Raw genomic sequence first — 14,751 nt, forward strand, 5'->3', positions numbered from 1 at the left:
GAACATTTCTCCAGTGTGTAGTGGAACATTTCTCCAGTGTGTAGTGGAACATTTCCCCAGTGCATAGTGGAACATTTCTCCAGTGTGTAGTGGAACATTTCTCCAGTGTGTAGTGGAACATTTCTCCAGTGTGTAGTGGAACATTTCTCCAGTGTGTAGTGGAACATTTCCCCAGTGCGTAGTGGAATATTTCTCCAGTGTGTAATGGAACATTTCCCCAGTGCATAGTGGAATATTTCTCCAGTGTTTAATGGAACATTTCCCCAGTGCATAGTGGAACATTTCTCCAGTGTGTAGTGGAACATTTCTCCAGTGTGTAGTGGAACATTTCTTCAGTGTGTAGTGGAACATTTCCCCAGTGCGTAGTGGAACATTTCCCCAGTGTGTAATGGAACATTTCCCCAGTGTGTAATGGAACATTTCCCCAGTGCATAGTGGAACATTTCCCCAGTGCGTAGTGGAACATTTCCCCAGTGCATAGTGGAACATTTCTCCAGTGTGTAGTGGAACATTTCTCCAGTGTGTAGTGGAACATTTCTCCAGTGTGTAGTGGAACATTTCCCCAGTGCGTAGTGGAATATTTCTCCAGTGTGTAATGGAACATTTCCCCAGTGCATAGTGGAATATTTCTCCAGTGTTTAATGGAACATTTCCCCAGTGCATAGTGGAACATTTCTCCAGTGTGTAGTGGAACATTTCTCCAGTGTGTAGTGGAACATTTCTCCAGTGTGTAGTGGAACATTTCCCCAGTGCGTAGTGGAACATTTCTCCAGTGTGTAGTGGAACATCTCCCCAGTGCGTAGTGGAACATTTCTCCAGTGTGTAGTAGAACATTTCCCCAGTGCGTAGTGGAACATTTCTCCAGTGTTTAATGGAACATTTCTTCAGTGCATAGTGGAATATTTTTCCAGTGTGTAGTGGAACATTTTTCCAGTGTGTAGTGGAACATTTCTCCAGTGTGTCTTGGAATTTTCTCTAAAGTGGGTATTGGAATATTTTTCCAGTGTGCAGTAAAAATTTACAGTAATCTGCAGTGGAATATTTCTCCAGTTTGTAGTAAAATATTACTCCAGTGTCTAGGATAGTTTCGTTAATTACTTATTATTTATTAGAATAATTTATCAGAGGCACATTGGTGCTATAGGTTCTGTTGCTCCCACACAGCTCAGGGTCTCAGGGTCTTGGGTTGTATACACTCCTCAGGATATGGAGTTTGTGAGCTTGTGAGTTTGTGAGTGATTGGGTGAGTGACGGGCTAACTGAAAAGTATCTGAGTGAATGGTGCCTAAGGTTTCCTGCACTGAGGGTCCTGGAGTTTAATGATGATTAAGGCCTTTCTGTCAGAGCTTTACTGCAGTGTTTGAAGGGTTTTCATGGCCTAGTGCACTACATAGAGAGCATGGAGCAGTTTCAGATCAACCTCTTTCATATCAGAATGTGATCATGACTTTATTCTGAAACATCTTTAAATAAAAAGTAAACTAGAAAAACAGATTCAGCTGCAGGCAGTGTTTGGTTTCCTCTGTATTCTCAGCTGCTGTTGACTTTAACTCACTTTTACAGTGAAATGTTTTTAATGATATTGATGATTGATTGTTGGCTGTTTTCAGTTTCCTATATCAGCTCTGTCCATAAACAGTGTTTGTTTTACCTTGGAAACCTGTCTAGTCACTGTGTTGTAACCATGAAATAACTGAGAAAGTTAATGAAGTGACTGAGATGTAATTCATGTTTTTTCCTTTCTATTGTCAGTCTGCTACCTTTCAGTCGTGTTCTGGGTTTGGTTCTGTTCAGTAACAGACCTATTTTAACTCAACACCAGTTTAGTTGATATAAATCCTTGTGTGAGTTTGCTTGATACTTAGAAATGTGTCTGGAACAGTGAGCAGAAATATCTGAACGGCTGAATGACCTCTTCTCTGTTTAATTTCTGTCTGATTCACAGTCCACTAGTGATGTTAATAAATGACCCAATCTCTTCCAAACTGCTTCATTTCAGATTATTTATTAATGAGAAATATCTTTGTTAAACATTCTAAAACCAGCAGGTCACAGTGAGATACAGACTGCAGTAAACATTTCCCTTACTGTTCATCTTTATTGACTCCAACTGTGAGAACATGATCTTTCACTAAGGAGTCTGATTAAACACCAGCTCAGAACTAAAACAAAGCAGAGGACATCTAACTTTCTGCACCGACTGGACACAGAGTCAGAACTGCTTCCTGAACTGGACATTGATGATGCAGTGAAGAAGTTTGAGAACATAAAGGCTACAAAAAGGCAAGGTTTCTTTTGCACACTCACAGACGCTGTCCAGATACTGATAACGAATGTGTAATGTCTGTTAATTTTACACTGTTTTGATCAGGGTAATCTTTCATGGTTATTTCATGGTTCTGAATCCAGCTGAAGTTGTTGATAACGCCCTTGTGTATGGTTTTTTCACTCTGATATTGTTTGGTAAGTAGGTGGAGCCACTGTCTCCTATTTAAACTCTGCTTCATTTCGAGTGGGACCCAGGAAACAGGCACTTGGTGAGAAGGTTGCTTTTTGTTTTTAATTTTTCTGATATACTTGGATGTATGTTGTCTCTTCCTCTTTCATCACTTCCCTTCTTTTATTGTTTTTATAAGCAAGAATGGGAAGTAGACGTCTAAGAAAAATTATTTTAAAAGCCAGACCAGTTTCATGAGACAGATTTTAACAGAGAGTGAATGAAGTGAAAACACTGAGTCTCTACTGATTGAGTCTTAATTGGTCTGCTATAATTTTATAATAGCAGTTTGTGTGATTTCTGCTTTAATAATTCTTTGTGGAACTCTTTGTGGAACTGAAGGTTTTGAACCATGGCTGAGAGAATTACAAGAAAAGTGTATGTGCTCTACACTGGAGGAACTTTTGGAATGAAAAAAAATAAAGAGGGTAAGTTATTTTTAACCGCACATATAATTGCAGCTGTGTCACTGCAAAAAAGTTTAATTCTTTTGTCCTTGAAGGGAATGTGTATAAACTGCATTCGTGAACAGTTTTAAATCTCATGTACACAATCTTCATCTTATTTATTAAATTTATTTATTAAAAATGTCATTTTTATTTATATGTTATCTGTAAAAACATTGTTACTATTACTACATTATAATATAAAATATTTCAAATTCGTATTCAGACAAGTAAATCATAGCAACTTTCATCTGAAATCCAAAATCTATAAATTGTTTAATTACAGCTTTCAGATATTTTACTAGATTTGAGGTTTTTCAACTTCTACTCTGTTCCTTATGCTCTAAGACGTATATAATCATGTTTTCTCTCTTTAATATTGTATGATGTACTGTAATACCTTGGATAGCTGAGTATTTTTTTACATTTGATAAGTTTTGTCTTATAGCTCAATCAGAAATACAAATAATTATTAATTTTTAGTAAAGTTTGAGAGTATCTGTTTATGTACTCAAGTACAGGAGTTGTGTACTCTGAACATGAAAAATTACTGATAAGACCAGTGTATGCATGTGATTGTTTTTACTGCAGGAAGACTCATTCCACAGGATCTGAAAACTATCAAGGATTTCATTATCAACCACACAATCCTCTATGAGAGAAATCCAGGAGAATCTGAGGACTGTGTCAGGAAATGCATCGTAACAAAGGATGGCTTCATCACACTGTAGTGAGTTACACCTTACATCATTGTCTCTTAAAAATGAACCCTGTTAACACTAATAGTGATGATTTAACACTGGTGAATTTGCTGTGTACTTCTCCATATTTAACACTGTGATACAGATTTTTTGTTATCACTTTTTATGCATCTGGTCATAGCACCTGATTCTAGTTAAAGATGGAGGGTGTTACCACAGTTTATTTAAAAGCTTTGTGAGATAAATACAATCACTGTGCTTTTCCTCAGTCACCAGCTGGCAGATGATGATCCCGAAACCATAGGAAAACAGTATAAAATTTTGTACAAAATGGAAGCTCTGGAACCTCCAATTGATTCCTCAAGTGTGATTCCTGAAGACTGGAGAAAAATGGCTGAGAAAATTAAAGTAAAACACAAAGAATAATGAATTATTCACTGGTCACACTTCTCTTCAATTTTATCACTCATATGCCCTATCCATTACCATTTCATTTACAGGATAATAAGCATTATTTTGATGGATTCGTTATTATCCATGGCACAGACACAATGGCCTTCACTTCCTCTGCTCTGTCCTTCATTTTGGGAGACTTCAAAAAGACTGTGATTGTTACTGGAGCTCAGGTCAGGTTTCCTACACATTTAATGGTCTGATAAATGTCAGATTATTTAATACATATGAAAATGAATGAGTGTGAAACACAGATATTACAGCATAAATGTAAATTCTACATTTACATATAGTACTAAGTTGTTTTAACTTTTAAAGAACATTTTGTGATTGTATTTAAATGTAATTATATAACTGAATATTTTATTAGTTATTATGACAAAATTAGTTCTGATCTTGCAGTACAATTAGCAGTTATAATGAGCAGCAAATGAAACTGCAACTAAGGGCCCTAAAGAGGATAGGCCCACCCATATATGCAACACTAGATCAGATGTACTTTCCTTTAGATTATAAATATTTCACAGTGTAGCGCCATAAGTAAGCTATATAATTAATAACAATAAATACATTAAATGCCCTGTAAAGGACTGGTGCCCCCTCCAGGGTGTATTCCTGACTTGCGCCCAATGATTCCAGGTAGGTTCTGGACCCACCACAACCCTGAACTGGATAAGCGCTTACAGATAATGAATGAATGAATGAAATATATTAAATCTGCTTTTTTTTCCACCTGTTTAACTGCTGAATGTGTGAGTGTGTGTGTGTGTGTGTGTGTTGCCCTGTGAATGACTGGCGCCCCCTCCAGGGTGTATTCCCGAATTGCACCCAATGATTCCAGGTAGGCTCTGGACCCACCGCGACCCTGAATTGGATAAGCGGTTACAGATAATGAATGAATGAATGAATGTTTAACTGCTTGCTAACGTTTTCCTGCTTATGAGCTCAAAATATTGTCAAAAAAATTGCTAAGAATGGTCTTCATTTTTGAGAAAAAAGCAGCGAAATCCCTGTGATATTTCATCATTTTTAAATCATGATGAAATCTCTGAAGGAACTATTTGAACCTTAGGCAAGATTCAGCTGACACTCCCCTTACCCTTTAATATTCAAAGTAAAATGTCTTAAAATAAGTGGTTCTCTATATCTTCTAAACCTAGGTCTGTCCCTGGTTTAGTATTGGCACTTCCATTACAAATTCACACACCTTTCAGTAACCTGAGTCGGTAATAACTGTGTAATAGTGTCATTTCACTCTGTGGGTTGTTTTTCTGCAGATGCCCATATTCCATCCACGGACTGATGGAATAGATAACTTTATTGGATCTATGCTCATGGCCGGGTACTTCTCTAACAGAGAAGAGATGCAACAGGTTTGCTACAGAACAGTACCATTCATCCCTTGTTTCTCATAATAGTTGGCTATTTGATTATATATATATATATATATATATATATATATATATATATATATACGTACATAATTACTGATGTCTAAGGGCCTTAACTGTTGTTGTATTTTGTTAATTATCCTCTTTTAGGCATAAAAACTTTGCTGCTATATGTTAACATTTTTTATCTCCTTTTCTTTCTCATTTTTAGCTACATTTGCTTTACACTGTGTTAATAATTTCAACAAGAACAGATAAAAACAAATAATGGTCGAAAAAAAAATGTAAAATCCTCTTGCATATGTAAAGTGTTTTTTCCTTCTCCTCAAAGTTAGGGTTAGGGTTAGTTTGCAGATACTACATTTGTATGAGGCTGCTCTGAATGTACCCACAAAAATGAATAGCTAAAGAAAAAAAAAATCATATTTTTACTAATACACACATCATCATAATGAAGAGACTCTGTTTTCAGGTGATGCTTTATGACCTGAACAAATTGTACAAGGGGAACCGAGTGGTGAAGCATGACTGTGATTCCTTTAATGTGTTTGATAGCCCTGATGTGTATCCTCTGGCCAGTCTCGAAACCACAATTAAACGCAAGTATCCAGTGGTATAAGATTTTCCCAACCTGAATTACAATTTAACAAGGAAATTCACTCGTTCATTGTCATTTTGATTTAAATAATTACAAGTTTTGCTGGAAATATACCATCTGAATTACTTTGTGTGAAAATGTTACATTAAGATTTAATTTAATTTAATTAAATAACAAGTTCTTAAAATCTTCACTTTTTAAATTTTTTTATCCAAGAATTGGATTGAATGCAATTTCTTTAATGATTTTGAGGTTTAGTTCTGAAAGTGATAATATACATTCATAACAGATAGATACAAAATGTATCTATGTACACAATGTTATTTCTCAGGTGGAAATCCGTTATTTTCTGTTTTCAGTGATTTCTTCCAAAATCTCTCTGATGAAGTCACAGCCTAAAGACGCTCTCTCTGGGAAGAGAATGTTCACAAAGAAAGAAGATCCACAAGTGAGGATCCTGAGATTTTTCCCTGGAATTACAGAACAATATGTAAGTTCAGAGTGAATATTTCTAAACTGCACACAGAATATGATGCTGGTAATTAAATTTTTGTTATTCTATTTTTCTTTCAAAAAAAATATAAAACTGGCATTTACAATGTTTTAGAGCTTAATATACAAGCACATTTAACCCCTTTTACAAGTATATTTCTAACAGTGCTATTTGCTTGGGCAATCTATAGATAGAACTGATGTAAAAGAGTCCTCCAATTATTTTGAAGTAGTGAAAGAAAATTATATCTGAAAAAGATGTCACACATTTGACGAAGGTCTTTGTAGATTGAAGAAAATTGATTTTTAAAAAGCAAAAAATGTAATAAAACCTGCTAAATAAATATATAGATTAAACAGGTAAGTTTTGAACTTAAAAATTGGGACTGTGTCTGAGTCCTGAATTCTGAGAACAAACAAGAGGCCAGTCCCCTATAATCTTACCATCATGGTGGTTCATAATAGAAAATGGGATTACATAGACACTCAGTATTGAGACCATACAAGTGTTTACACATCAGTGGGTGAATTTTTTAATCAATGCAGAACTTTACTGGAAGCCAGTGCAATGCTGTTAGAACTGGGCAGATCTGATAACATTTTTTGGTTTTAGTAAGCATCCTGGCTGCAGCATTCTGAAATAGTCTGAGTTGACTCAGGTTCCTGTCAGAAAGTCCTAACAGTAGTGCATCCACTTAGTCTAGCTTTGAGGTCATAAAGGTGTGTACTGATTTTTTTCACATCATGCAAGGATTAGACATTTCTTAGCTAAATTTACCATTAGATCTGATATTTTGTTTCCTGCAGGCTTTGGTCATAAAAGAAGAACCTCTGTTTTTTTTTCATTATTTGGAAGATGAACATTTTGCAACATTAAGCCTTTTATGGCTTTTACACAGTCCTCTGTTTTCTTTATTCTCCATTTGTCATCAGTTTTGGTCAATATGTACGATTGTGTCTCATCTACGTCACTGTGGAAGTTAATGCCATGTTTTGCAGTATTCATAATGTGAATGATAGCAGTAAAATGGAGCCTTGTGGGATGCCATATCTCACTTATGTATGATTAGGATATTACATGATATTTTTTACACACTGAAATAAGTCAATAAGTTAGGGTTTGAATATGAAGTTTGATTGATGTTTACATTTGTTCCTTTTCCAGCCTCTTGACTGAATAATAATCAAAGATATTAATTCAGTGTAAATTAAAACACTAAGATATAAATCATGTCTTGGGGAAATAAGTTGAATAGACTGAAACCTGAACTCTTAAAAATTAAGGTTCTAAAATAGGTTCTTTGAGCAATGCCATAGAAGAAGCATTTTTGGTTCCACAAATAGCCATTTTGTTTAAGAGATGTGTTTGTGTGAAGAACCTTTTAAAGTTTTAAAATTCCATTATTTGATCTTAAGGTTGTTTACTCATTTAAACATGTTAGATAAAATGGTGTGCTGAAGTGTGTGCTGAAACAGCTCTCTTCTGCTCTCCAGGTGTCTGGAGTTCTGAGTGGAGCTGATGGTGTGATCCTGGAGACCTACGGATGTGGGAATGTTCCAGAGTTTGAGTGGCTCAACAACCTTCTGCTCAAAGCAGACAAGGAGAAAGTTCTGATGTTGAATTGTACCCAGGTTTATCGTGGCACTGTTTTACCCATCTACCAATCATCTGAGGTAAAACTCACAGCAAGTGAAGAGTAAAAAAATGAAATAAACCACTGATAGATTATGCTCACAAATGTCTCCTTAAAATGAGACATTTCATGTTATTCCTCCTTACTATCTCTCATAGAGAAGAGGAGGAGAATCCACACATCACACAGAACTCTTTCACAGGACATTAATTCACTCACATATATTTAGTATCATCTGAAGCTCAATTATTCAACACAGCATCATGTTGCACATCTACATTGTACATTTTCCACTTTACTCTTTGCACACAGCTGCTAATTCAATCTTAAATATAGCAGCTCTGTTCAATATAGGGATGGACATGTTTTATTATGTATGTAGTGCATTTTATATCCTACTTTACTTACTTTTAATCATTTCTACATATTCATAGTTCTTATCGTTGCAGTTTAAATTTTATCTGGATTTTACTGTTTGGGCAGGTAGCCATCATAAAAGAAAATCTTTTATACATTTTGATTTGATTTTAGTTCCTCATTATTTCTGAAGTGTTTCCTAAATGTCTGTAGTTTTGTTGTGTATAGGTTGGTAACTGTGTGTAATCTTGTTTAATGTTTTTTTTCCAGATTTTGAATGAAGCACATGTTATTCCTGGGTATGACATCACTCCTGAAGCAGCCTTGACCAAAATGATCTGGACACTGAAATCACATCTTGATCTTGAAACAAAACGTGAGGTGTGGCTCAGCCCTGTTTTAATTACAATTATTTTTTACACTTTTGGAATCTTATATTATTATTCGTGTTTATTCATGTACATTTTTTAATTATTACTTAAGAAGGAATTTACCAAGTCACTTGTTCATATAAATTTCTCATCAAAGCAGAACTTGGCTTTCTAACAAATTTATGACCACAATAGTGGGAATGAGGCTGTAAAAACGTATTAAAAAAGAATTAAAAAAAAGAAATAAAAGTTAACAATAAGTACCAGGCCAACGGCATCCAAACCATTGAACCAAGACATGAAATCTCAGATATTAAATGGTACGATGTGGTTATTTGTTTCTTTTAACCTTTTGGTATCACTTTAATTGCGAGACTTTACTGACTATAAGCTTCATCTATTCAGCTGTGGCAGTGAAGGTGTGGTCTTCACGGTTGAGGCCAAATAAAATTCCAAAACAACTACAAACAAAACAATAACTAACTTTCCTAATACAAAACAAAACTACAATAAATACCCTTTCTCACTACTTCAAAAGCCAGGAGGAATGGTATCAAAACAACATTTTATCCCATATTTATGAAAGTAGTCATTTATATATTTTTCCAGATACCTACACACAAGTGAATGCTAACAAAGGAACACTACACGGATGTGCTGGGTTGATCTGGTCGGTGGGAGGACTGGTACAGGTGCAAATGTAGGAACAGCCCTTCTCTGTAATCACATCAACCCCCTTTAATAGCTGGAGCACCCCTACAGCAGCCAGTCAGACTTTGCAAGGCTCTGGGAAGATGACAAATAAAAAGAGGGAAAAGAGCCAAACATGGATGGACCACACCCGGAGATGAATCGGGGGCTGAACTCAGGAGATTTGCGCTGGAGTTCTGGGCGGCTTGGAAGCATGTGTGTAGTGCCGTGCCCCCAGGGGCGACCAATCTTATCTGCAGGTTTTCATTCCAACCAAACAGGAGCACACACTGTTTAACTGTTTAGAGACTGAGATTAGTTGATTTAACAAGAAGAATTAGGTGTGCTCTTCTTAATTGGAATGAAAACCTGCAGCCACACCCGCCCCTTGTGGATTAGATTAGTGACCCATGGCTTAAGTGGTTGAAGATAAGAACGGAGGAATAGGAGTGGTGGTGGATGCGAGTGAGAGTGGAGGGCTATAAATTAATAGAGCAGTGGAGAGGTAATTGGGGTGTTGTCCAGCTCTCAAAACTACTTCACTCGTAACTATGATGATTTCATTTCTTTTGCAGTGCTTTACTTTATCATAAGCTTGAAAAAGAGGGTAGTTTTTTATGTGTGTGTGTGTGTGTGTGTGTGTGTGTGTGTGTGTGTGTGTTTTCAGATAATGGCGCACAGTGTGTGTGGAGAGTCATGTGCTCCAGCAATGTGGGTGAGTTAATTGCATCTTCTGTCTGCATCAGAAACTGTCTGAATGACTGTGTGATGTGTGTGTGAATGTCTGTGTGTGAATTATCTGAGGGTATATGGTGGTAAGTTCAAGGCCTCATTGGTTAATCTGCAAATAATACAATGATGTATTATTCCTCATGTTTTACAGCTGATGATGGAATAATGATCCAAAGGCACAATCAAGACAGAGACCTACATAGAATGCAACCTGACAGAATGTCTTTGACACCACTTTCTTTTATTTTACTCTTATCTTAGACTAAAATTATATATAGTACATCTATATTACTAACCGCATGAAATGAGGTTTATGAGCTCTGATCAGTAGAATCCGTAGTAAAGCATGCTTTCTTTCTTAAAGCAACTGTCCTCTGTGTTTGTATCCCAGCCCTCTGTTATTTTGTATCTGTAAGGACACACACAGGTGGCCCAATCCTCAGCTCAGAGATGTGATTTTAGCCTTTACAAGGGCTTTGAATAAAATGATTTACTGCAGTCAATCTCTGCCTCCTGAAGTTTATATAAGTGTGTAGATAAGTACTTAAACTAAATACACAACTACATATTAAATCTGGTGCTTTTTATGACACGCAATTTTAAAACCACAGGCATTAATATGGAGTTGTTTAGCATAAGATTTTGGAGTGTATGAGATTTCTTGTTTTACATTCTACACACACACACACACACACACACACACATCTGGATAGTACTGTAAAAGATTTAGGCAGGTGTGGATAAAACCTGCAAAGTAAGAATTTTTTTAAATAAAATAGAAGTGTTAATAGATTATATTTGTCAATCAACAAAAGGCAAAGTAAATGAACACAGGAGATGCCAGGTTCCGTCATGTTGCTAGGACGCTACGCCATCTACGCTGCATGCAGGCTGAGCTGTACCGCTGAGGCCCTACGCTAACTACACTGAGGCTGAACTGCATTGCGCTGCGTTGTGTTGTGTTGCTAGGCCTTTATGTTCACTACACTGTTATAATTAACATTATCACAAGAAAAAAGCAACTGTACAACACACCAGCAGAGAAAGATAATGCACCAGAAGAGGAGATGGAGGAGATCAGAAAATCTCTGAGCTTCATGTCAGAAGAATTAAGCAAAGTGGTTAAGCAGCAGACTAAGCTGCTTGATTTAATGGAGGAAGTCAAACAGCTTAAGATCCTTGTTAAAAATAGAATAATTAGTAAAAAATAGAAAACCTGCTATAAATAAGGTATCAGACTTAATACATAATTTTGACTTCCCTGTTCTCCCGAGCTCATCAGCTAAAAATCTGGGTGTTATAATTGATTCAGATCTATCATTTGATCAGCATATAGGTAACATTACAAAAACAGCTTTCCTACATCTTCGAAACCTCGCTAAGTTAAGAAATTCCTTATCCCTCCCAGATGCGGAAAAATTAGTTCACTCTTTTATTTCATCAAGATTAGATAATTGCAATGCACTTTTATCAGGATGCTCCAGCAGAAACTTGAGTAAACTCTAGTTAATTCAAAATGCTGCATCCAGGGTCCTCACTAAAACTAGAACATTTGATCATATCAGCCCAGTATTATCGGCCCTTCACTGGCTTCCAGTTAAATTCCGTATTGATTACAAAATTCTTTTACTCACGTATAAATCCCTACATGGTCTCGCCCCTGAATACTTGCAAGACCTCATCACACACTATGAACCACCAAGATTACGCAGATCTCAGGGTGCCGGCCTCTTACTAGTACCCAGAATTCAGAAGACTTCAGCGGGGGGGAAAGCCTTCTCCTAAAAAGCCCCTCAGCTCTGGAACAATCTTCCAGCTAGTGTTCGGGACGCAGACACAGTCCCTATATTTAAGTCTAGGCTCAAAACACACTTGTTCAGTTTAGCCTTTGGCAACTATCCTCTGTCTAGTTTAAGGTTGTCATTTCAGGAACTCATGGACATGGAGAATCAGGGTAAACCTGGATGATGTGCTCACAATTTCTCTTGTTTGGAGCGGAAGGATGTCTTTGCCTGAGCTCCTTCTGGTTTCCCTCCTCCCAGTCTGTTACAGTCAGATCCGTCACTACACTAATGAAAATATTCACATGCTCTTTTTCTCTGCACTCAACTAAACTAACTGCTTCCCTTTACTGTTTTCTGAGAAAATGGTGGCCCACTGATGGAAGATTGTTTGCTGGATTCTCCTGTGGCCCAGACCAGACCAGACCAGCTGCTCACCTTATTATTATTATGTAGCATAATGACACTTCATTGGTGATCATTTAAAATTCAATCTATAGTTTGATCAGAGGAGGATGGGTCCCTTTGTGAGTCTTGGTTCCTCCCAAGGTTTCTTCCTCCAGCCTCGAGGGAGTTTTTCCTTGCCACTGTCACCTTCAGCTTGCTTGCATTGGGCTTTGATTTAAATGTTCTGTTCTGAAACTGTGAAGCTGCTTTGTGACATCGTCAGTTGTAAAAGGCGCTATACAAATAAATTTGATTTGATTTGATTTGATTTGAAAAAAGAATTGATGACCTTAAACAGTACAGTAGGATGGAAGACTTAATCATAAGGGATTAGAGACCACAAATAGATCATATGCCAGTATAGCAGAGCACAAAGAAGGTGAGGATGTCTCAACAGAGGAACTAATAACGCTTGAATGGCAACTCATAAAATTTTATGAAAACAAAAATATAAATATTAAAAGTAGTAACATCTCAGCTTGCCATTCCCTACCCCGAAAAGACAGCAAAACCAAACCTGCCATCATAGTTTGTTTTGTGAATCGGAAACTGAGCTACTCAGGCAGGCGAAGAAGCTGAAGGGGACAGGAGTATACCTAAAAGTATCAAACAAGCATGCATCCTCAAAAAATAACAATACATAGAAAAAATACAGTCAACATGGACCAGGAACTGTAAAGTAATGATTTGACTGAATGGAACACCAGATAAAGCCAAAGTAATTATGATAAGAGAACTGAAAGACTTAAACCCATACAAATAAGTAATTATAAAACCCTGCATGCTTGTCATGATATACTGCAATATTAATGGAGATGTTGATGATTGTAGAGTTGAGTAATACGGGTTGTATGTGTATTTTACAGGAACTAGACTCAATCAAATGGTAGATTCCAACAAGGATTGTTCATTCCCGTTCAAAGGCTTTGATGATGGTGGTTTCATAGATAATAATGAGATGTGTGTGTGTGATGAGTTATGTAGTACACAATATAGCAAGTATGAACATATGAATTTTAAAACATTTGACCACACAAAATATAAAAAATATGAGTTCAGAAAAGATATTGATCCTGAAATCCACTTCTACAATAACATCAACTATAACTGTGAGTATTACACAAAAGAACAATTTAAAAATAATGTATAGATGGAAGGTGCGTTACCAATAATAGATTTTAATAGTAGAAGCCTCAATAGAAACTTCCCTAAAATCAAGGAGTATCTGAGTAAATTCAAAAAGTTTAATACCCTTGCTGTGTCTGAGACTTGGCTCGATAATGAGAAAGTCTGTCATGTGGAACTGGATGGATATGAGCTATCTAGCAATAATAGGAACAATGAAATAGGAGCAGGAGTTGCTCTGTATGTTGATAAACATTTAAGGTGCAGTTTGGTTAAAAGTATGTCAAATGGTATAGAAAACATAATGGAATGTGTAACTATAGAAATTAATGTAAAACATTCTAAAAACATATTAATCAGTTGTGTATACAGACCCCCAGGAACTTGTACAGAAATATTCAATGACAAAACTGCTGGGATGATTGACAAACTAAATGAGAAAAAGGTGTGTCGCAGTCACACAGCTCCAGGGGCCTGGAGGTTGTGGGTTCGATTCCCGCTCCGGGTGACTGTCTGTGAGGAGTTGGTGTGTTCTCCCCGTGTCCGAGTGGGTTTCCTCCGGGTGCTCCGGTTTCCTCCCACAGTCCAAAAAACACACGTTGGTAGGTGGATTGGCGACTTGAAAGTGTCCGTAGGTGTGAGTGAATGTGTGTCTGTGTTGCCCTGTGAAGGACTGGCGCCCCCTCCAGGGTGTATTCCCGCCTTGCGCCCAATGATTCCAGGTAGGCTCTGGACCCCCCCGCGACCCTAAATTGGATAAGCGGTTACAGATAATGGATGGATGGATGGATTTTAATGTTGATTTGTTAAACCCAAATGGACATAGAACAACAACAGATTTTATCAATACAATGTACACCAACAATCTATTTCCTGCAATTATAAAACCAACTAGAATAACAACAGACACTGCTACATTGATTGACAACAAATATTAATTAAAAATATTAATTTAATATTTGTTACTATTATTGCTGTCTTCTTTTTAAGATAATAATAATAATTATTATTATTATTAATATTATTATTTATACAC

The 14,751-nt window shown here is 36.6% G+C and overlaps 1 protein-coding gene across 2 annotated transcripts; it reads left to right on the forward strand.

The window, feature by feature from the left end:
- Positions 1 to 2,511: 2,511 nt before the first annotated feature.
- LOC136700374 (L-asparaginase 1-like) lies at positions 2,512 to 10,853 on the forward strand. Of its 2 annotated transcripts, none has more exons than XM_066675707.1 (12): positions 2,512 to 2,537; positions 2,840 to 2,925; positions 3,535 to 3,673; positions 3,914 to 4,052; positions 4,145 to 4,270; positions 5,375 to 5,470; positions 5,961 to 6,087; positions 6,446 to 6,576; positions 8,073 to 8,252; positions 8,840 to 8,950; positions 10,298 to 10,345; positions 10,514 to 10,853. In XM_066675707.1, the coding sequence occupies exons 2-12, from the start codon at positions 2,850 to 2,852 to the stop codon at positions 10,526 to 10,528; spliced, it is 1,188 nt and encodes a 395-aa protein (XP_066531804.1). In that variant the 5' UTR covers positions 2,512 to 2,537; positions 2,840 to 2,849; the 3' UTR covers positions 10,529 to 10,853. The 2 variants fall into 2 exon arrangements, with proteins under 2 accessions (XP_066531804.1, XP_066531805.1); XM_066675708.1 differs by having other exon boundaries at positions 2,530 to 2,545.
- The last annotated feature ends 3,898 nt before the right edge of the window (positions 10,854 to 14,751 follow it).

This window comes from Hoplias malabaricus, chromosome 6 (assembly GCF_029633855.1).
Source record: "Hoplias malabaricus isolate fHopMal1 chromosome 6, fHopMal1.hap1, whole genome shotgun sequence".
Lineage (NCBI taxonomy): Eukaryota > Metazoa > Chordata > Actinopteri > Characiformes > Erythrinidae > Hoplias > Hoplias malabaricus.